The following is a 20,391-nucleotide window of genomic DNA, read 5'->3' on the forward strand; positions in this document are numbered from 1 at the left end:
ATCCCGCTCGTGGAAATTGAGATGACTATCTTTTGGATGGCGGACTCGAGATGCAGTGATTGGGGTCTGTTCATCTTCGACCACATGAAGCTCCAGGTGTAGGGGTTTTGGATTTCGCCAAACTTTTCCATGGAAGCGGCAAGTTGTGAACGGGGAAACTTCTCAGCTCTGGGAAACCAACGAGCTACCAGTAATTATATTCTAATTTCGATCAGCGACTATTCAAGTCAACGCTTCCCATAGTAATATGACAAGGTTGTGACAACTACAATTGATGCCAAAGCCAAAGGTGCACTTGGCGAGCTGAAATTCGTTACAAACACTGAATACTTGCACCTGACAGCTTGTTTCTTACGAAGCCCTGAGAATGCTATTCTCGACTTTCTCTTCAGCTTCGGCCTTTGCCCGACTTTCACTGTCGTGCAGTCGGCCTGGCTCCGATAATCAACTGCAGGTAACGCCACATCTACCCATCTCTGTATCAAAAAGGAGGTTGATATCTGCAGGCAGCCCGGACGCTTGCCCAACTACGTCTTGTGGTCGCCTTTGCCGCAGCCCCCATTCTTGGCTCCAATGACGCCACGAGATGCCCAACCACTTCCCGCTGGCCTTTTCCCTGCCGAATCCCGGTAGTCTGGTGTGAAACGGGAGTTTAAAGCGGGAAGACAGAACCAATTAAGCTTACCGGTGCGTAAAGGACATGGCTACACCGGAGCCGATGATAACAGCCGATGACAGGACAGAGAGGGAAGCCGAAAGCGAGCATCTCGCAGAATCCCTAATCCTTCTACGATATGGTGCAAGACTGTAATCGCGGATTCGATTGGGCAGGGATCTCAATACTAGATGACATTTGGGTCATCTCCTCCGACCCATCTCTTTCTCTGTATGCAAGCTGTTTGGGAATCCCTAGCCGGCCGCGTTCCTAGACTCTTCTTCTAGCAATGAGATCCGGAGGGTGTTGAACAACCCCGCTACCCTAGGCCAACAGTGGGACTATCGGTATTCCAAAAATACTCTTTCGGTGTTTGCAAGACACCCACGCAACGCAAGGAGCCCTGACATTGACGCCACCCGTTATTGGCCTTGGCGACCTTCTTATGACACACGGTTCACGCATTTCAAGGTTGAACTCTGCGGCGGGAAGACGATAAAGACAAGCTGCCCTGATCTCTTCGGTTCCGCTATGCCACCAGTTGTTTTCCTCAAGCGACCCATCTACCCTCAACATCAAGACTTGCGGATATACCACAAGTCGTCCGCTCCTCTTGCAAATCAGTATGGTTTCAATCAACGAGAAGACAGGAGACACTATCGATGCTGTCACACCAGTCAGCGAAGCCCCTCAGGTTAGACCTCGTTTGACAGACCATACCGATTACTCAACCTGACACCCTCACAGAGAGATAGTTTTGATGAGAAAGTTTCCATCGACGAAGTAGCGAGGTATTGACTTCACGGTGCTTTTTGACCCGATTTGCTCGGGGAGCTGACAACGGCCAGACAACTCAACGCAACCCCCGAAGAGGTCCTCGAGGCTAGAGAACTTTCCCGCGCACTCTCCCTCGAGGAAGTCAAAGAAGTATGTCATCTTTTCGTACTGCTGCTTCACGCCAAGAATATTTAACAAATCTCTCAAAGTCTGCCGAGAGGCTGGTAAATCAACATGGCCTTGACCCCAACTTCCCAGCGGGAGCCCTGGAGCGCCTGAAAGAGTTTCTCGCCAATGATGACGCTTTTACCAATCCGGACTCGCACAGCCGCGAGATCTCCGAAGCAAAGATTGAGGTCGCTCTGTTGACGAACAACAGTCCCTATGCCGAGGTTCGCGCCGTGGTCGACCCCCATGATGATCCAAGTATGCCTGTGGCTACGATTCGCGCCTGGACTATCGGCCTCTTCTTTGTCGTCTTCATCGCCTTCATCAATCAGCTTTTTAGCGTGCGTCAGCCCTCAATCACTTTGCGGGCTGAAGTCGTCCAACTGCTCGCCTATCCAGTTGGCAAGGCTGCCGAGAAATGGCTTCCTGACATCGGTTTCACGTTGTTCGGGATTCGACACAGCCTCAATCCTGGACCATTCAATAAGAAAGAGCACATGCTCATCTCGATTATGGCTAGTGTGGGAAAGACTCTGCCGAGTTCGAAATACATTAGTGAGTTGTCCTCGCCTAGATACCAGCTGAGCTACCCATAGCTGAATGGCATCTTAGTCTTTACCCAGTGGATGGATCGTTACTTCGGCCAGAAGTACGCCAAGCCATTTAGCTACCAGATCTTGCTGGCTCTCTCGACCAATCTGATGGGCTTCGGACTGGCCGGTCTATGCAGAAGATTCTTGGTCTATCCATCTTTCTGCCTGTGGCCGGCATCTCTTGTCACTATCGCTCTGAATAGCTCTCTGCACAATGGTAAACCATTAACATAAGACAACATTTGAGATGGACTGAGTCGTTAACAACTCTTGCAGAGGCAAACCATCCAGTACCCGGCCCTTTCAAGAAAATCTACAACATGTCACGGTACCGCTTCTTCATGGCTGCCTTCGGTGCTATGTTCGTCTGGTTTTGGTTCCCCGACTACATTTTCGGCGCTCTATCCCTGTTCAACTGGATCGCCTGGATCGCTCCCAACAACTTCACCCTTGCCGCCATCACCGGCGTCAACAAGGGTCTCGGCTTCAACCCCATTCCCACCTTCGACTGGAACGTCGCCACCCATGTCGTGCAGCCTCTTGTGGTCCCTTTCCGCGTCACTCTCAATACTTTCATCGGCGTGTTTCTAGGTGGTATCACAATCATCGGTCTTTACTGGACCAATGCGTACAACACGGCCTATCTCCCCATCAACTCGAACCTGATGTACAATCACTTTGGTGGCTCGTATAATGTTTCAAAGATCTTGGATGGTCGGGGATGGCTTGACGAGGCTAAGTACCAGACATACTCTCCAGTGTATCTCGCCGCCAGCAGTATCACCATGTACTACTACTTCTTCGCCGTATATGCCGCGACGGTTTCCTACGCTATCCTCTACCATCGCCACGACATTGCACTTGGATTCCGGAGCTTGTGGTGCAGCTTCAGGAAAGAAGCGTCGAGTGACTTCAAAGATGTTCATACGAGGTTGATGTCCAACTACTCTGAAGGTGTGTCCATAGTAGCTCATGCGAGTGACAGAATAGTACCAATAATGATCTCAGTTCCCGAGTGGTGGTATCTTATTCTGAATTTGGCCGCCATTGCTTTTGGCGTTGCTGCTGTTGCTGCTTGGTCAACCGAGGTAAGTAAAACCGTAAGCAGTCAGTGATGACTGGAGTGACTGACATTTCCTAGACCAGCGTCGGTGTTGTATTCTTCGGCATTGCACTCGCCTTAGTTTTCGTCATTCCAACTGGCATCATCTTTGCAACTACCGGTATGGAAGTCGAATTCAAGTAAGTAACACATTGAGGTCATCTGTAGCAAAGTGCGTCCGGTTGACACTGAACAGCGTTCTTGCCGAATTCATTGGAGGTGCCTGGGAACCTGGCAATGCTCTAGCTATGAACTTCTTCAAATGCTTCGGGTGAGTGGAATATCCGTGCTTTTTCTTGGCTTGATCTTAAGTCACTTACTAGACTTCCAGCTATGTCACTACGGCTCATGCTCTTGACTTTGCTAATGACTTGAAGCTTGCACATTACCTCAAGATCCCCCAGAGGCACACATTCGCCGCCCAAGTTGTTGCCGTATTTGTCTCGGCGTTTGTCTGCACTGGCGTCATGAACTTCCAGATTAGCAACATCCCCGACCTTTGCTCAACGTCAGTATAACCTACAATCTTGCTTCAGCTACGTTTCTACGACTAACATGAATGTCTAATTTCAGCAACCAAAAGGATCGTTTTACCTGCCCAGGTGTAAACACGTATTTTACCGCTGCCGTCCTGTTCGGTAGCTTGGGCGCAAAAAAGGTCTTTGGCTCTGGTGGTATCTACACAGCCCTCCTCTCGGCTTTCCCGGTCGGATTTGCACTTCCGTTCATCTTCTACTATTTCCAGCGAAAGTTCCCCCGTACCCACTGGTTCGCCAAGATCCACCCAGTGATGATTCTCAGCGGCGGCATCAGCTGGTCTCCTGTAAGCTCGATCTAGGACTCTGTCTCGTACTGACCTCAGTGGCTAACATCAAATCTAGTACAATATTGCTTACATGTGGCCGGCCGTCCTACCGGGTTGGTTGAGCATGGTGTATCTCCGCCAACGCTACCTTGCGTTCTGGTCCAAGTACAACTATGTCTTGTCGGCGGCTTTCTCGACAGCCATTGCTATTGCTGGCGTCATCATCTTCTTCGCCGTGAGCTATCACGGGTTTGAAATCAACTGGTGGGGCAACGACTCGGAGAGCGGATGCGAATCTACTGCTTGCACGCTGCTCAAGCTGCCCAAGGGCGAGTACTTTGGCCCACGTGTCGGGACTTACGCCCGTTAAAATAATCAAATTAAATTTATTTTCGGATATGATAATGCAAGATGTAACGTAACGTAAGGAGCAAACTTTTGACGGGCATCTGCATCAGCATCATGTGTACCAGATTACGGTGATACAGCATATCATCGACATACGAGTAATGCGCTCGAAACTTGAAAGCTTGAGAGAATCGCATCGTCCCATTCACATTGTCAAAGCTTTTCGTTCTTCAAGGGAGATACATGAACGACAAAGTGACAGCATCCTTCAACAATACGAGACCTGCCATATACGAGGCCCATGCGGCTTGCAGGCGGTGAGGCGTCGAAGCCTCAACAACAATTACGCTATGACTCGGTCAGCTCACCGAAAGCTCAGCCCTCTGGCGAGATTACACTTTGACCCTGGCCATTGACCACACCGGGGGAGGATGAAACTCTATTTGTCACCGCCAATCAGCACTGGTGAACGGCAACCGGCTACTAGTTTCTTGTAAAGTTAGTTTGGGCCGTGGCATACCTCCTTTGACGTCAGCCCCCTCTTCTCCTCGATTCACAATACCTCGGGGTCGACTCGAACGGGTCTGGCCAAGGTGTTGTTTAGCTCCACCCTCCCCATACTGCCGGCAGAAAAGCAGCAGCAGCAGTTCGCATTCGATAATCTGCACCGCGCGCCATTGCCGCGCCCCCAGAGTCCCCTTTATAAGAGCCGGGCCTGTCCGGCGGACTGTAAAGTCTTGTTACAGTTCGTTGCCATGAGTGGCTGTTCTCCACCCGGTACCTCCGGATCCAAGTCTCGGCCATCCGCCCCAGCCAAAAGGAGCTGCGCACCTTGCAGGTATGTCCGAACATCCCGTCACGATACCACATGTACATAGGATGATGTAGAGGGCCTCGGACTGACCTGATCTTCAGGGCCCGGAGAGCCAAGTGTGACGAGGCAAGACCAGCTTGTCGACGGTGCAGCATCACAGGCAAGGTCTGCGATGGCTACGGCGGTGAAGGCGGCGGCGGCTCAGCGGCCCGCAGACCCTCTCTACTACTCATGCAAACCTCATCCCCGCCGCGATGTGACACGCATGCCGGCTTAGCGGGGCTGAGCTCGACAGGCAGACTTCACTTCGAATGGTTCGTGAACCGGACTATGAGCCAGCTGCCCGGCGTCTTCAACTCGCCATTCTGGAAGACCATGGTGCTTCAATCCAGCTCAACGGAGCCCGCTATACTCTATGCAATCCTCGCCTTGAGCGCCGCTCATGAGACCGCAAGTACAGAGACGTGCATAATCAAACGGGAGCCATCAAGCTCGCCACCTACAGATTCCCAGGAACACCTCAGCTTGCAATACTACAATAAGTCTATCTACTACTTACAAAAGCACCTCCGCATACCAAGCACAGAATCAATTCGCATCGTCCTAGTTGTCTGCACGGTGTACGTATGCTTGGAGTTCATGGAGAGGCGATACAAGAGGGGATTCGTTCACTTCAAACATAGCCTCCACCTTCTGGAAAGCTTGCTGAAATCAGCTGCTCCGTCATCCTCGGGCGATCCAGTGGACGAGTGGTTCGTCGACGTTATACCCCGACTTGATATCCAAGCAACGCTTCTCACAAACGAGTTCTACCAAGGGTCCGGTACGAAGCATAGTTCTATATGGCCACCACTCCCTCAGCTCTTCCAGTCAATCCGGGACGCCAGCCAGAGTCTCGACGGCCTCTTGGTGAGAGCATACCAGCTCCAGAAAGACGGTGCCGCGACTGGGCCTGCAGAGGATGCAGCCGATATCTTTGAGCTGCTCGCTACACAACAGACTCTTAGGAATGATCTTGAATCGTGGATACAAGCTTTTGATGTGTTCAAAGCAAGAACGTGGAACTTTGTAACAGATCGCGAGAGGATCGCCTACGGGCCGCTACCGATTTACCACACCATGGCATACGTCATCACCAACACTTCTCTCAACCCTGGTAACGAACTCATCTTTGACCTGTACACGAGTCACTTTGCGTCAGTCGTGAGCTCGGCGAGATCAACTCTCGACGCAGCGTCATCTACATCTTTACCGACCCCTGCTGCTGATTCGTCGCCGGAGGATTGTAAGCATCAAACCGAGCACGCCTTCGAAACCGGTCTTGTCCCGCCTTTATTCTTCACGGCCGTCAAGTGTCGGGTACCCAGGATCAGACGACAGTCGTTGGAACTTCTCCTGGCTTCTCAACGGCAAGAAGGCATCTGGGATGCCGTATTATCAGCGCGCATAGCAAAAGAGGTGATGATCCTCGAAGAACGGGGCCTTTACGAAGGGGACATTGATGAGAAAAGGGAGTCCCCGGATTTTGTCATCCCAATCTTGCCAGGGCCACCAAGGATACACAAGCTTTGGATCGAGTTGCCTGAAGAACCACCTGGAGACATCCTTCTCAGTATCCAAAGGATCTTGCCTGGTGGCAAGCGGGAGACGCTTGCAAGAAAATTTCACGCGGAAAACGGCTTTTGGACTTCGATTCCTCTAACATTACGTGTCGCCAAGGCCACCGAATTGGCGAAGTAAAGAAGGCTCTGCTCCAAATAGCTTGGAGAGAGGAGAGTTGCGGATACCCTTTGTACTATCATGACTCAATGCAATCAGCGCCTCGTTCGAGGAGCCGAGTACACTCAGCGCGTGTCTGAAAGTAATCTTAGGCTGTCGCCTCTGACCCCTGCCTGGCCTTGATTGGAGGACATCTCGTATCTGACGTCCATGCTGGTGGCATGGATTTCATACAAGCCATGCCCTTCTGCCGGCAATTCCGGCTGCCATTGGGTAGACAAAGCATACTGATACCCTTGGCCCTGGCTCCCGTCACGGCTGGCTTTTATATCATTGTCAGCCAAGGTCGGAGCTCTCCTGGCCCGCTGTCGACGCCATAAAAGCCATGCGATCGCGCCGATGCCAAATACCGCGGCAAAGGTCACTCCAACGGCAATGCCTGCGGCTGCTCCCGCCGGTAATCCTTTGTCTTCTGATGTCGGCGGTGGCAGGGCTACGGTGGTGTTGCCTGGCTGGGGCGCTGCTGGGGCCTCGGTGATGTTGAAATAGTGACACGTCACGGCCCAATTTGCCGGTTCTTTGCCTGGACCGAGTTACTCAAAGAAGTAGATGTTGCTTAATTTCGGATTGTGAAAGTCTTTCGTGGAGACTTCCCAGTTCAGTGACTTTGCTGAGGTGCTCGCTAAGTTCAAGCACTCCACGTCAGTCATGGCAATTCTCCATAACATCCAGCTTCCTTGAAGTTTCGACCGTCTCTCTCCATTCAATCCGAATCATCGTGCAACTCACTTGCTATGTCAATGTAGTCCATCGACGCGCCGTCTACTGTTAACTGTTGCCATAGAATTAACCTGGCGGAGTCGTAATCCATGTCCCAGTGGAGGTCCAGGTTATCTCCTGTGGTGTAAACATTGTTGTCTCGGTAATCCGAGGCAAGACCTGGGCCAGGTGGCCGGCGGAAACGATTTACGGCTTCGACGAACGCTGCAAAAAGTGAACAGAGGAAGAAAACCAGGCTAGGAAGCGCCATGGTTGAGAATCATGCCATAATCGCTTGCCAAAAATGACTATTGTGATGTGGTGACACCGTCCACAATCTGCCTAGAGAATGGGGACCAACGAATCGATCTAGAATAACGGAAGGGGGAGACATTTGGGGCCTGGCAGCATTTATCGAAACTATACATGAAAGAGTCGCGGCGAATGTTCGACCCTGGAGCGCGAGAGTAAGCGCTAACTAATTATGTACGACTAGGCGGCTATAATCACTCGAAGGATCTGCCCCCAAGCAATCATGCCATATTATCGAGCCCTGCAGCCAAAAAGTGAGGCAGCAGCTTGCGTTCTCCCGAATTAGTTGAGTTGCAGCCGCTCAATTGATCTTCCTTGATTGGACGGCAAGCGATCAGGTAAAGTAGAATTGACATTTGAATGCTTCCTTTCGGGAAGCCCCTCCAATTTGTTGATGTCCTTCTCCAAGTATCAGTCGTTTTCCTTTTGATGTAACGGTAAGCTCAGATCTCCACATCACCAGGTAAGGTTTTTGACCAAGCTTAATTGCTTATCTTCACTATATGCCATTCCCTGTGGAGGCCGTTGAAGGTTCTGAAGGCATTGGAACAGAGAATTTGCTGTCTCTTTCTGCAACGCCAGTTGTGATGATGAATCAGGCTGCTCAGTTCATTCGATCTCGCTAAGACTGCGCCCCTCTTGGCCCCCACTGAGCCTCGACCAGATCATTCGAAAACTTGGAGGTATTCCCTTGAAATGTTTCTGCCTGGCGCTGAAAGTTGAATCCATTTTGTGAGCATGTTTGCTGTTGTTCGAGACACCCCAGATTGAAACCAATGCATTCATGGCTTACACAGCTCGACACCCAGGAAGTGCTTGACCATTCTGCCATCGGGCTGTAAGCACATATGCAAGAGATTCACTGAATTACAAGAAAATATTTACAGTCTAGAACTTGTTGTAGCGAGAGTCAATTCTGTTCGTAGTGTCGTATGGCTGTGTCTTTCAACAGAAACAGCAAGTATGCAGGCTTTGAAACAATGACCGATTATAGTCTGGCGGAATTAGACCGTATTACAAGGTCATGTATATTCTCTTCAAAGTCCACAGAATGCCAATTTGTCAAGGACAAACAGGGAGTAGTCCGCTAGCCCGCCCGCTCAGCGCTGGTAAGGCATCAAGAATAAAGATTGGACTTCCTCATCAAATTGAAATGATTTCAACCGTCTGGTGTATAACATGGTCGATGCTTTGTTGAGGTCAACGTGGTTAGCGAGCTCTTTGATATCGTATAGCCCCAGCATTCTCCTTCATACTTTACTTAGCAATCTTCTACCGCTAGATATCCATTTTTCCTCTCCATAACTATAGAAGGTAATGTTTTCCTCAGTATCCAAGGTTTCCGTCCAGCAAGTGCCTGATGTAGAAGGGAACGTGTCAAGGCGGTGAAGTAAGTATTCACAATAATCGCCCCCACGTGACACCACTTATATACCGGGCCTTTCTTTGCCTCTTTTTTTCCTCAGCTGCCCCTTCCCATTTTTTGGGAACTACCTAGACCGCAGTTACCGAAGAAAGGTGGCTTGCTTGAGGGTCGTCCAAAGATCACCCAAAAAACGTGACTCGAGAAGAAGATTCTGTCCCTCTTTGACTCTCGCCTCTCTCACATCACCCATCTATCCCTCCCACACACAAACCTTTTCCTTTCACGATCTCATCACTTCCTCCAAACAACTCTTTGCTTTTTCAAAGGAAATTGCAGGCCCTTCGTCCATCATTCTTTTTCTTGAACCAAGCACCTACACAATCATCGGAATATATAAACTGAGTCTAAGAAGATCTCACCATGCTCATCTTGCGCATCGTCTTCAAGGCAGTCCTCGCCTTGGGCATCTTTGCCCTGGCCAGTTCTGCCATGTCAGAGAGCGTTCCCCTCGATTCTGAGTCCACAGCTATTACCAAGCACGCCCTTGCCGGCACTAGCGAAGCCTTCTCGACCCTCACCACCGATACCGGCCTCTCTGCCCATGCTGCTGATATCCCTCCTCATGACTGCGAGGATATTCTCAAGCGCAGCATTACTCCCCAGATCGACTGCTCCTATTCCGATGAGGACTGTGCCTTTCAAGATGACATTGAGTACATTATTCGCATCAAGCCCATTGGCAAGACCAGCTCCCATTGGTGCGGCATGATGCTTGAGCAGGTTGCAAAGGAGACCAGGTACCCCAAGGAGGGCATCTTGATGAAGAAGTGCGACCGCACCTACGAGGCCAACGAGAATGGTCATGGCATGTGGCTTGTCCTCAATCTTCCCCACATACACTCCGTCGGCGACTGGCGCCTCGACGTTGAGCGGGCCATCAGGAACAACATGTGCCCTGATGGTCCCGAGATGAACTACTGGGTCAACGAGCGGTACGTTTCTCATTGCTTTTTGGGTTTAATTATCCATTCCGTTCGCCTTGCTGACTTGATTTCCTCACTAGCTGCTACCGTTCTAGCATCTGCAGCAAGCGCACTTGGAGTGAGTCGAAGCGCCGAGACCTTCCTGAGGTCTTCAAGCTGATGTCTAAGTCGATATCCTACCCTAAGCGTCACATCATTCCAGACTTTCGCCCAGAGATCAACAAGTCTGCTACCACTGCCGTCCTCGCCGCTAAGCACACCGCAACCCTCGCGCTCAAGGAGACGCCCAAGACCATCATCAACCCCATCGCGAAAATGATTAGCAAAGACCTGCTTCTGAATGACACTTCCACCGGCCTCAAGGCTTCCCGTCACTGCCCTTCCAGCGGCGAGCTTGGCAACAGCTGCGACAAGATCGACCGTGAGACCACAAAGACCATGGGCGTCCACTGCTCTTACGAGGCTTCGTCGGGCAAGATGCACAACGTTCTGAATTACAAGATTGCCGTGCCCGCCACCGGTCAGGATCTGACTTGCTGGTGTCGACAGGTTGTCGCTGCTATCCGCGAGCGCTGCCCCCTTGGAGAGCACGACTGGGCCTACCCCATCAACCAATGCGACAATAAACACGTCTACAACGAGCATGGCTGGGGCGCTTCCGTCAGCTTCTACAACAACGTCTGGGTTGCTGGCGAGGACAACCGCGCTTGCGTTGAAGAGGCCATCAAGGCTACCACATGCGGTCTCGAAGTCTACTTCGACATGGATGGATGCCGCGAGATAGTCTAGTTGAGTCGATTAAGTATGTTCACCATGAGCTGCCTGCGGCATTCGGATGCAGGAAGCAGATATGGGTTCTCTCGACTGCGAGTTTTAGTCCACGCTTCATTGTGGAGTATTCGGGGATGCGGATTCGGGAAGTAAAAAAGAGACTTTGCAGCCGCAACTCCAGGTAGATAGGACTTGAACAAGCTGCCAGCACAAGATTTCTATTGACTATCCTGACATCGATTTCATGCTGGGGTTGTGATCAACACTGGGTTTCTGTAAACTAGGCTTCTGCAACCTTTAGCCCTGTTGGGAAAACGAAACCTACCGATTGCTGTTCTCAAGCAGAGGGAAACAAACAATGAATCAATAGGTAGTTGTCGAGCCAGTCCTCAATCGCCCTTTCCCGCGGCTTCTTTTTCGGGAGCACGCCTTGGAACACTAGATGATAGTCCGCCTCCTCAACATTACCGGCTGCTCTCAATTGACTAACCCCAAGTGTTTGGTCTGTTGGTGACCAAAATTCTGGAGTGAGGTCTGTGTCTGGCAGATCTTTGCGAGCTCCATTTCAACTCGAACACTCAACTCCCACCGCCCCGTCTTTTTTTGCCAAATATACACAGCATTAGAAAGTTTTTTCTATATTGGGCAGGTCAATGCTATCAGTTCAGGCCTTGATCAGAGAGAGACACCGCGACGCTTATACCACTTCACAAGTCTCACACACGACACTCATCACACCTTTCCTTCATGGAATGTGAAGTCTTTGGAAGAACTACGTCAAAGCAAATGAATATCAAATAACTATGACGAAAAAAATGATATCTGTTGAATAGGAGATCAATTCCCTAGGAACGCTCACAGCCCCCCAACCCCTCGAAATGCAAAACAGCCCTTTGCTTCCCACCCATCTTCCCTCCTCCGTATGTCGGCGAAAAAGTGACTCTGTCTTGCGAGAAATCCCGCAATCTTTGCCAGCGGATTCCAGCCCGGTCGGTAAAAGAGAAGATGTTCATGCGCCTCACAAGAAGCAACCAACCCCCCCACCCTTAAGAAAGGGAAAGGACTCAAGTCAAGAGACCTTACACCATCAAAGCCTTCTCCGATTTACTTCTCCCCGGCAGAAAACGGCGCCAAAGGGGGCACGCTCTCCTGGGCCTTCTGCCTCGACGTCAGGTCGCCCCCCCTCTTCTCGCCTGTACTCGTTTTCGAAAACCGCGCCTCGATCAGCACCTCACGCTTCCTCGTATCGATACCAAACGGCTTCAGGGGAGATGAGGGAGCGCGTCTGGCGACAGCAGCCATGGCTTCCTCGTGCGCGAGACCGGAGTGGAAGCGGATGGGCGAGCGCTTGATTTGCCGTACGACGGGTTTCCCGGCCTCTTCACGCTTGATGAAGCCCACGACGCCGCCGATTGCGTCAGAGGCGCGGGCTTGGAGGCTTGCGATGGGGCTGGGGTTACTTGTCAGGTGGAAGAGATCTAGTTGAGAGCGGTGGACTTCTCTTACCCAGATTCAATGGGCACGGCACCGACGCCAGCAACCGCGGCTGCGACGATAGCAACAGCAGAGAACTTCATCTTTTCTTTCCAAGAATTCCAACGCTTCGTATCTTTGTGTTTGTGTGGTTTTCGTAGTAGAGATCTAGTTGTAACTCGTCCCTGCCGTAGTGAAATGCGTGTTCGAGCCGGCGATAAGTATGGTTTGAATGAAATGATCAATGCTTGGTTTATTTGATCGTTGAATATGGAAGAAATGTATGATAAGTTGTCAAGTCAAAGTCATCATCTGAATTCAGATACAGCAATCAAGACAAAGTAAATAAGACCGGACGGCCGTTACTCTTTTATCTATCTCTTCTCAACCATGCGTCCGGTTCCGATCCACCCTCCACCGCCTCCTTTCCCCATACTACCCTCTCGTCTCTCCCTCCACAAGATCCAGACATCCCAGCGATGGCGTGAGCTGACAGGCAGCTTACACCCCAGTGCGTCAACACCGGCCGCTCGGCTGCCTCGCGGCCCTGCCTCGCATCACAACGTGGCGCGCCCGCTCGCAGAGTCCCACCTTTTGGTCCCCCCTGTCTGGTATCACACTCACATCGCGTCTTGCCTGGCTCTACCTCTCACCACCACAGTGGACCTTTGTAAGACAAAGACACAGAGTCCGGGGATGATGGTTGTTGGACTTGTACGCAATAAGCTGCGGATATCTAACTTCCATAAGCGTGTTTCCAAAGTTTCAGCCCGCGACAATCCACACGAACCACGGGCCAGCCTCCGGTACTGACGGCGGGGACTTCCTCTCAGTTTTCTCTGCAAGTCGGTATGTTTATTACTCCGCCTGTCCATATATTCCCCCGCCCCAAAAAGAGCAAGCATTTGGCTAAAACATTAGTTGACGCCGATAGTCATCGGAACCAACCCGAACTCCCGCTTCCACACCCAGGACGTCGACCGCCCGCCTTAAACCTGGGCAGACTTTCAGGTTGCTCCCGTTCGAACTTCACTCCCCAAGTTTGCCGAATACCACGCACGCGAATAACCGTCCTCTTTCTCAGCTGATGTCGTCTCGTCTCATCTCACCTCGTCTGTCCTCACAGCCCAATCAACTCACAGACGTATAACAAGGTCAAGCCATTCAGTTGGACTGAACATCATCCCACCATTCGGTCATTCCGACTCGAGATTCGACGACCTTCAGCTGCTGCCCGAGACGCTGGGTGTCGTTCAGAATCACCCGCAGTACGACAGTATCCAAACCAGCACCCAGCCACCTTTCTACTCGACCTCATTCAGGCTTTCTCCCTCCTGTTCACTTCACCTGTTCACTTCACGATGCGCAGACCAGTGAGTTGCGTTTCTTGGCAGAGTCCTTATTGCGTATCCATGCACTGGGTCTCTACTTTCTGTTCCAAGATAGCAACATCGGACAATGTCATACCAAAAGGTGACGGCCACAGATTGATTGCTCCATCCCTCATCCGTCCGACCGCCCCATCTGAAGCGACGCCGTAATCCGGACCCCGGGCGTTGCGTGGTGTAGTCGTTTCTAATTTAGTCCATCTCTTTTTCCACAAATTTACACCAGGCTTCCCTCTTCTGCCTCAGTTATCCGAGGTGAACGAGAACATCGGGCCGTAGCAGATCAAGCCGTTTCTCCAAACTCTACCTTTCAGCCACCAACTGTGTCGCGAATAAATCTAAAACCGAACTCACTTCTTTGACAACCAAAACATCGAGACCTATTGCTCTCCGCGTCTGCGGGACTGGACTTCAGTCCGAACTCCCGCATCCGAGGTTACATATTCATCCCAAGAGTCAAGAAGACGCAGAAATTCCAAGCTGACTCATCACAAGACATACGAGAGTCTGCTTCTCAACTCTGGCTGCGCCTACTTCCACCTCCAACCGGGGGAACCGTGAGACCCAGACATCCCAGCCCTTGACCCCCCTCCTTGACCCCCCTCCAAATCCTTCCAGAATCTTCGCCGATTCGACTTGACGTGCCCAGCCAGCTCCCAACTCCCCAGAAACCCCTCTGCCAGCAACTTGTCCTATCTCGGCTATCTACAATCATGCGCTCATTAACTCGCAGTCAGCGGTCCTCTAGAGTCTCGATCAACATCTAATATCCGCGGCTTCGAGTTCGCGGGAGGCCGAGTTGTTGAGCATCACCTCCCTAGCCCTCCTTATTCATCTTGTGCGTCCGAATTCACCACATACGACCATACCCACTGGAGAACTCGGGATCCCGTCCGCTCTCCCATAGATAAGCCAGTGAGGGCCAGACCAGTAGTTGGGTCGGTGACGACCAGCGAATCCCTGGTGTTGTATGTCTTTTGACATTTTTCCTTCAATTCTTTTTAACATGCATGTTGTGTGTGGTAGTGGGTTGCAGTGGGTGACGATGGCTTCGTTTCTTGCCGTTCGGTATAGCATTGCGGGGAAACTCCCTCCCCCAACTGTCTCTCTCGAAAGCGCTCCCCCGCTCCCCGCTCCCCCTCCACAAACTACGCCATCTGGCATCAAGCCGAGTTCATCCTCAACTTAACCCGGGCTCGGCATCGAAACGGCGGCCACCCTCGAGTCCACGCGCAAATGGTATACCTCCCAACATCCCGGATCCCTGTCCCGGCCTCTCGATGCATTAGCGCATGTCAGCCGTCGATCATCAGTCTGCCTTCTCGGCAGATCCAGCAGCATGAACGGCGCGCCATTGTGGCTTCCCTAGGTCGTCTTCATCTAGAAAGCCTTTCCTCCGGCAAAAACAACAGCGGCCTCACCATCTTCGCATACCAGGCCCACCATGTTTGACCGAATCACATCGTGGGAACTGTGAGGGAGTTGGAACACTGTGGATAAGTCTATTCTTCATTCTTCATGAGCGATACGCCGCCAGATTGAACCTACCGACGCCAAGCAATGCGACGACGACCCACAAGGCCCAGAGACGCAAACGATACTACCTACAAGAACAGCAGTTTTTTGTCTGATATATATATATGTATAGAGAAGCTTCACCCCCGGTTCCTTGCGCCAACGTTACATTCCGAGGGTTCACGCATAGCGGACCTCGTTGAAAAGCGCCGCGCGCACCTGGACGAGGGCTGCGAGTTCAAACAGGAATGATTGTAGCAAAATGACATTGGTGATGACATGCGACACCGTAGCTTTGCGCTCTTCCTTTTCTGTGTCCCTCTTTGGCGTACTCGAATTGGCAGCCTCGCTGCTGGGTGTCTCCGGCACGGCATCCTGTTCTGGCTGCTCGCCCTCTTGCGCAATCTCTCCTTGTTCCTCTTCGCCCTCGTCGTCTTTCGGTGGTGGCATGTGTAGCGTGGGCTTCTTCTTTCCAAGATCCAGCGGGATAGCCTCAACCTTGCCGGGGATGCCGACCTTCCGCGCAAGAATGCTCTGATCTATAGCTGCAAACGCTGCGGCTTGGCTGGCCACTGGATCTCTGGGTGTATGTGACGAACCAATCTCATCCGTCGCGCCTCGGCCAGAGTTGTCGTAGCCACCTGGCGTATCTTTGGGCGGGGGAACAGGCCGAGACGTCGGCGTGGAGAACCCATAACCGCCTGACAAAACACCTGGTGCCGGACTACCCGTTCCGGAGCTTCGGCTGTTCTTCCTGCCCCGTGGGCTCCCGGTACGGCTGGGCGTGCTCAACTCCGACACCAAGCGCTGGGCAAACCGTTCAAGACCTGACGGGCGCACTGGTGATCCACTGCGGGTTGCGTCGTCTAGACTCGAACGTTCCGGGGTGTGCGTTGAACTGTGTCTCTGCGGTGTTGGCTTACGAGGTGGGAGCGGCGGTCCCGGCGGGCGCGGTTGGTCCGCAGTCTGGAACGCCTCTCTTCTACCTTGCAGTAGATCCTCAAAGCGGGGCACAGTCTCGCGATACTTGGCAACCTGGTTGCACAGCTGCTGGAGGACGACGAGTATGCGAGGTAGAGATGACTGTACCCATACTGGACGACGACGGCAGGCATCCAAAGACTCCAGGGTCTCTTGCTCCTCCGACGTCGTAGAATCTGGGTCTGTCGGGGGCCTAAACGACGTGGTCGATGCGTCGGGTGAGGTAGGGCTGGGGGGCTGCTCTTCGTAGGTGTATTTTTGAGGGCTCCGTAGCATCCATCCTTCGGGTGCCATGTAGCCGCAGATGGCCAAGTCCAAGATGGTCTCGGTGAGGGAGAGATTTGTGTCAACGGGGTTCACAAAAAACGTCTCGAGGAGATCCAGAACCGAGTTGAGTAATGGGTCGTCCGGGCGAAGCGTGTGCTCGTGCACATCGCATGGTGCCCCAGGCAGTGTATCAGGAACAGCGGGTAAGTCATGGTTGTTGGTGGATATCCTGGGTGCGACGAGCTTCAGAGAGCAGGGATGACTCTCCAGCCGGGACATGGTGTCCTTCAGGACGTCGTCATAGATTTCGTCAAAGTTGTCCTGCCCTCCGATGGAACCAGCCAAACTCATCAAATAGTCCACCTCTTGCTCGTGGGCTCCAATAGTCCGGTGCATTTTAGCTCCCAACACCGCTTCAATCCGGAGAAGCGTGCTGATGGCATACCGGTGATGCCTCCGCAGAATGGCTGAGACCAGCTGGAGCGTTACGCGAATCGTCTGCTGGTTGTGTGAGCGTAGACACGCTTGAGCAAGATCGACAAGGTTGAAGAGCAACGGAGTGGCTGTAATGTCGGATTTGGTTTGTGCAAGCATTGTCGCGAGATCCAGTGACTTGCGTTTGCGAGCCGCACTGATCGAGGCCCGAGAGCCTGACATGTCTTCGGAAACATGGTCAGGCAAGCCGAGCAGATAATGGAGGATTAGGTTGATCATGTCAGGGTGGTCGAGGGATTCGAGGATTCGGCGGAGATACGTCAAGACAGCAACGGACGAGCCTCCGTCGATATCGGATGACTCTAGTAAGGAGGGGTATCTGAATGGTTAGCATGTTGAGCGCGGATCTCGAGATGGGCTGTCTCACAAGAGCTGCTGTAGGAAAATGACCTGGAAATGCTCCAGGAGCGTCTGCTTCACCTCGACGGATTTGCAGTGGTCCAGCACGTCCTGCCAGAAGAGAAGGTGAGACAGAAAGGTCTCCAGGTGTAGTTGGAAGTCACCAGAGCATGAGCTGATGATCTCAAAGGTGGAGGTTGGATGTTGGTAGTCGGACAGAGCGAGGATAGGAGGCAGATCGTTGGTGGGATAGTCAATGACCAACTTGCGACTCAGCTGACTGTAGAGCGCACCCAGGCCGGTGGCCATGAGAGTGGAGAGGTCGCTTTCGACAATCCACTGTTCGAGGGACTCGTCGCTTGACGCAGACTCGATAATGTACAGCAGGCCTGTCCGGGCAAAGTCTCCCACCTTGCCCTCATGGTGGATGTAGTCCATAAGGATGTAAAACAGCGGGAAGTCCTGTCTCTGCGTTCGACCTGCAAATGCTTCGTGCCCGTCCTGGGGCCTGTCCTTGGGATTGCCAATCCCATCGTGATGACTCTTGAACCAGGCATGCAGGATGTCCCGGTTGAGGCGGATCTTGGTGGTGATGTTAAAAGCCAACTCGACGACCTTGGCCTCGGTATCGGACCCCAACCGCACACTGTTGACGCCGGTGATGCGCACCAGGAGATTCGTCAAGCTTGCGGAGAAATTTGTGTTTTCAACGAATGCCTCCTCTTCCGTCTCGAGCAGAGTTGCGAAGAAGAGCACAGCTTCTTTGATGATCCACTCATTGTAGGAGGTGGTGGCTATCTTGCCGATGGGTACGTAGACTTGTTTCTTGGCGGCATATTGGATGCATGGGTGAGGCAAAGGTCGTCGGGACTCGTCGTTGAGGATGTTTGTGAGTTCTTGGAGGCGGATCTCGAGGTTTTCGGCGGCATCAATGTCGTTGGCGAGGTTTGACGAGGATCTCCAGATTTGCTGTCACGTGTTAAGACCAGGGCAGCGTGGGCGGCGCAGCGCAGGGGAAGCTTCTCACGAGAACACGGTTGTACTCCTTGTCGAAGCGATGCAAACGTTTCGTAGGGTTCTTTGCTTCTTCTTTGCGATGGGACGCGGGGGACAGCGACGTGCCGGCTAGGAGGCGCGACCACTGGGAGGAGAGACTTGGTCAGGAACAGAGTTTCTTGGTGCCCAAGCCCCGGGGGGGCGCTTGGGGGGGAAGAGCGAGAGGAGGGCGAGGTGAGAGCGAGGGGAGGGTTTCTGGCTTAGCTCACAAAGTCCATGGTGTTGTCCCTGAAGGCATCTCCAGCAGGGTGGGAGACGGGATTATTTGCGCATTAAGCTCGGCAAGGGCAGTCGACTTGCAGACGGAGAAGGCTATTGACAGCAATGAGCGAGAGGAGACCAGGTGGGTGGTTTAGGGGGAGGATTGGCGAGAAATGAAGACGGAGCTTCGGTCCAATGCATAAACTGTCAAGTGTCAGGCGTCGCGAAATGTCATTCCGAGACTTGACCGCGTCCGCTGGGCCGCTGGCTGAGGTGCTGGTGGGGAGAACGGTACGTACCCTTTCATGCAGGTTGCAGCCTGCGGCCTGCAGCTTGCCCACGTTGCACAACCCGGGCTGGTGCACGGACTCTAGGGGACTCGATGTGGCGTATCTTAGGTAAGGTGGACAGCGGACCGTCGGCTTATCTAATGACACAAGTGGTTAGTGGCTTGTGGTACGTGGCTAGTGATGAGTGGCTGGTGGTGGGATGCACCTACTCTGTACCTTTCCATCTCCATTCTGCCTCAGGTTACGTAAACAACAACCATGTTGCGAGATGCATCGCAAAGCTCGATACGGAGTAATACACTGGCCTAGAATCAATTCAATTGTTCCACTTCGAACGCCATCCTGAAGACGAGGAAGCAAGGCTCACATGGACCTTCAAATCAATGACTCTATCTAGCACACACTCTCGCGATCCCCCGGTTCGGATTCTAGCTTCCCCGACATGGGCAGCCTTCTCCCCAAACTTGCTGCAGCATGATTCTGACTCATGTTTCTTGGCAAAATTATATGATACTTTGATGGCAATGCCCACTGGTATCAAGATTGACCATGGCAACGTTTGCCTGGGCACGCGCGGAGAATCGCGTCAACGGCGGCCATCGATTCGTCAAAGCGGCATTCACACCTCGTTGTCATTGTCCTGGAAGGGGTATTGAAGATATTCTACCTGAATAGTGCGAACACAAGTAGTATGTGAAGAAAATCGATTTTTGTTTCTTTCTTGAGTTGTCCAACTCTGAAGTAAAGCATGTAAAGACTGCCGCAATGTCCCTTCCCCATCGCGTTAACCGCCACCGTCATGTGTTATCAAGGAGTGGAGACCAGTTGGTGGTTGAACAGTTGCAAGTGAGGACTGAGAGCAACGGTGGCGATGGTGGTAAGTCGTCGTTGTCTACACTTTCCGTGCTGTTAATCCAGTGTTCTCCTGTGTTCAACATGAAAGGTTAAGCAAACTTTAATGAGAAAGATGAAGGAGGTGAGGAGATTGAGGCTATGGCAGCAGTTAGAACATGGACAGATCTTGGTCAAGGTAAACACGGCAGAAGAAGAAGGCGTAAAGGGGAAAATCTATTGGCAGCCCTACGAAGGAGGCCGACCACAGTATGTCGTGTTTCCTGGCCAGAACAGGCAGAGACGTCAAAAGATGACTGCAAAATCTCATGGAAAATCCAACTTATCCTCAATCTTTCTGTGAATTTGTATCTAAGGATAGG

The 20,391-nt window shown here is 52.2% G+C and overlaps 5 protein-coding genes across 5 annotated transcripts; 2 read left to right on the forward strand and 3 right to left on the reverse strand.

Moving 5' to 3' along the window:
* Positions 1–1,280: 1,280 nt before the first annotated feature.
* On the forward strand, positions 1,281–7,002 carry CORC01_00794 (OPT oligopeptide transporter; the record flags this gene model as incomplete). Its single annotated transcript, XM_022612450.1, has 13 exons — positions 1,281–1,349; positions 1,403–1,446; positions 1,504–1,582; positions 1,642–2,155; positions 2,213–2,410; positions 2,470–3,147; positions 3,202–3,281; positions 3,335–3,435; positions 3,492–3,566; positions 3,627–3,803; positions 3,869–4,118; positions 4,177–4,433; positions 5,364–7,002. 13 exons carry the CDS (start codon positions 1,281–1,283, stop codon positions 7,000–7,002), a joined length of 4,161 nt encoding a protein of 1,386 aa, XP_022481067.1.
* Positions 7,003–7,106: 104 nt separating this feature from the next.
* CORC01_00795 (uncharacterized protein) lies at positions 7,107–8,011 on the reverse strand (the record flags this gene model as incomplete). The annotated part of the gene is made up of 2 exons (XM_022612451.1): positions 7,107–7,564; positions 7,771–8,011. 2 exons carry the CDS (start codon positions 8,009–8,011, stop codon positions 7,107–7,109), a joined length of 699 nt encoding a protein of 232 aa, XP_022481068.1.
* A 1,827-nt stretch (positions 8,012–9,838) lies between these two features.
* Positions 9,839–11,190, forward strand: CORC01_00796 (uncharacterized protein; the record flags this gene model as incomplete). Its single annotated transcript, XM_022612452.1, has 2 exons — positions 9,839–10,410; positions 10,482–11,190. 2 exons carry the CDS (start codon positions 9,839–9,841, stop codon positions 11,188–11,190), a joined length of 1,281 nt encoding a protein of 426 aa, XP_022481069.1.
* A 1,086-nt stretch (positions 11,191–12,276) lies between these two features.
* On the reverse strand, positions 12,277–12,749 carry CORC01_00797 (uncharacterized protein; the record flags this gene model as incomplete). The annotated part of the gene is made up of 2 exons (XM_022612453.1): positions 12,277–12,622; positions 12,679–12,749. The coding sequence occupies 2 exons, from the start codon at positions 12,747–12,749 to the stop codon at positions 12,277–12,279; spliced, it is 417 nt and encodes a 138-aa protein (XP_022481070.1).
* A 2,979-nt stretch (positions 12,750–15,728) lies between these two features.
* Positions 15,729–18,904, reverse strand: CORC01_00798 (uncharacterized protein; the record flags this gene model as incomplete). The annotated part of the gene is made up of 4 exons (XM_022612454.1): positions 15,729–17,610; positions 17,659–18,599; positions 18,658–18,771; positions 18,896–18,904. 4 exons carry the CDS (start codon positions 18,902–18,904, stop codon positions 15,729–15,731), a joined length of 2,946 nt encoding a protein of 981 aa, XP_022481071.1.
* Between the last annotated feature and the right edge of the window lie 1,487 nt (positions 18,905–20,391).

Source organism: Colletotrichum orchidophilum (assembly GCF_001831195.1).
Source record: "Colletotrichum orchidophilum strain IMI 309357 chromosome Unknown Scaffold_4.1, whole genome shotgun sequence".
Lineage (NCBI taxonomy): Eukaryota > Fungi > Ascomycota > Sordariomycetes > Glomerellales > Glomerellaceae > Colletotrichum > Colletotrichum orchidophilum.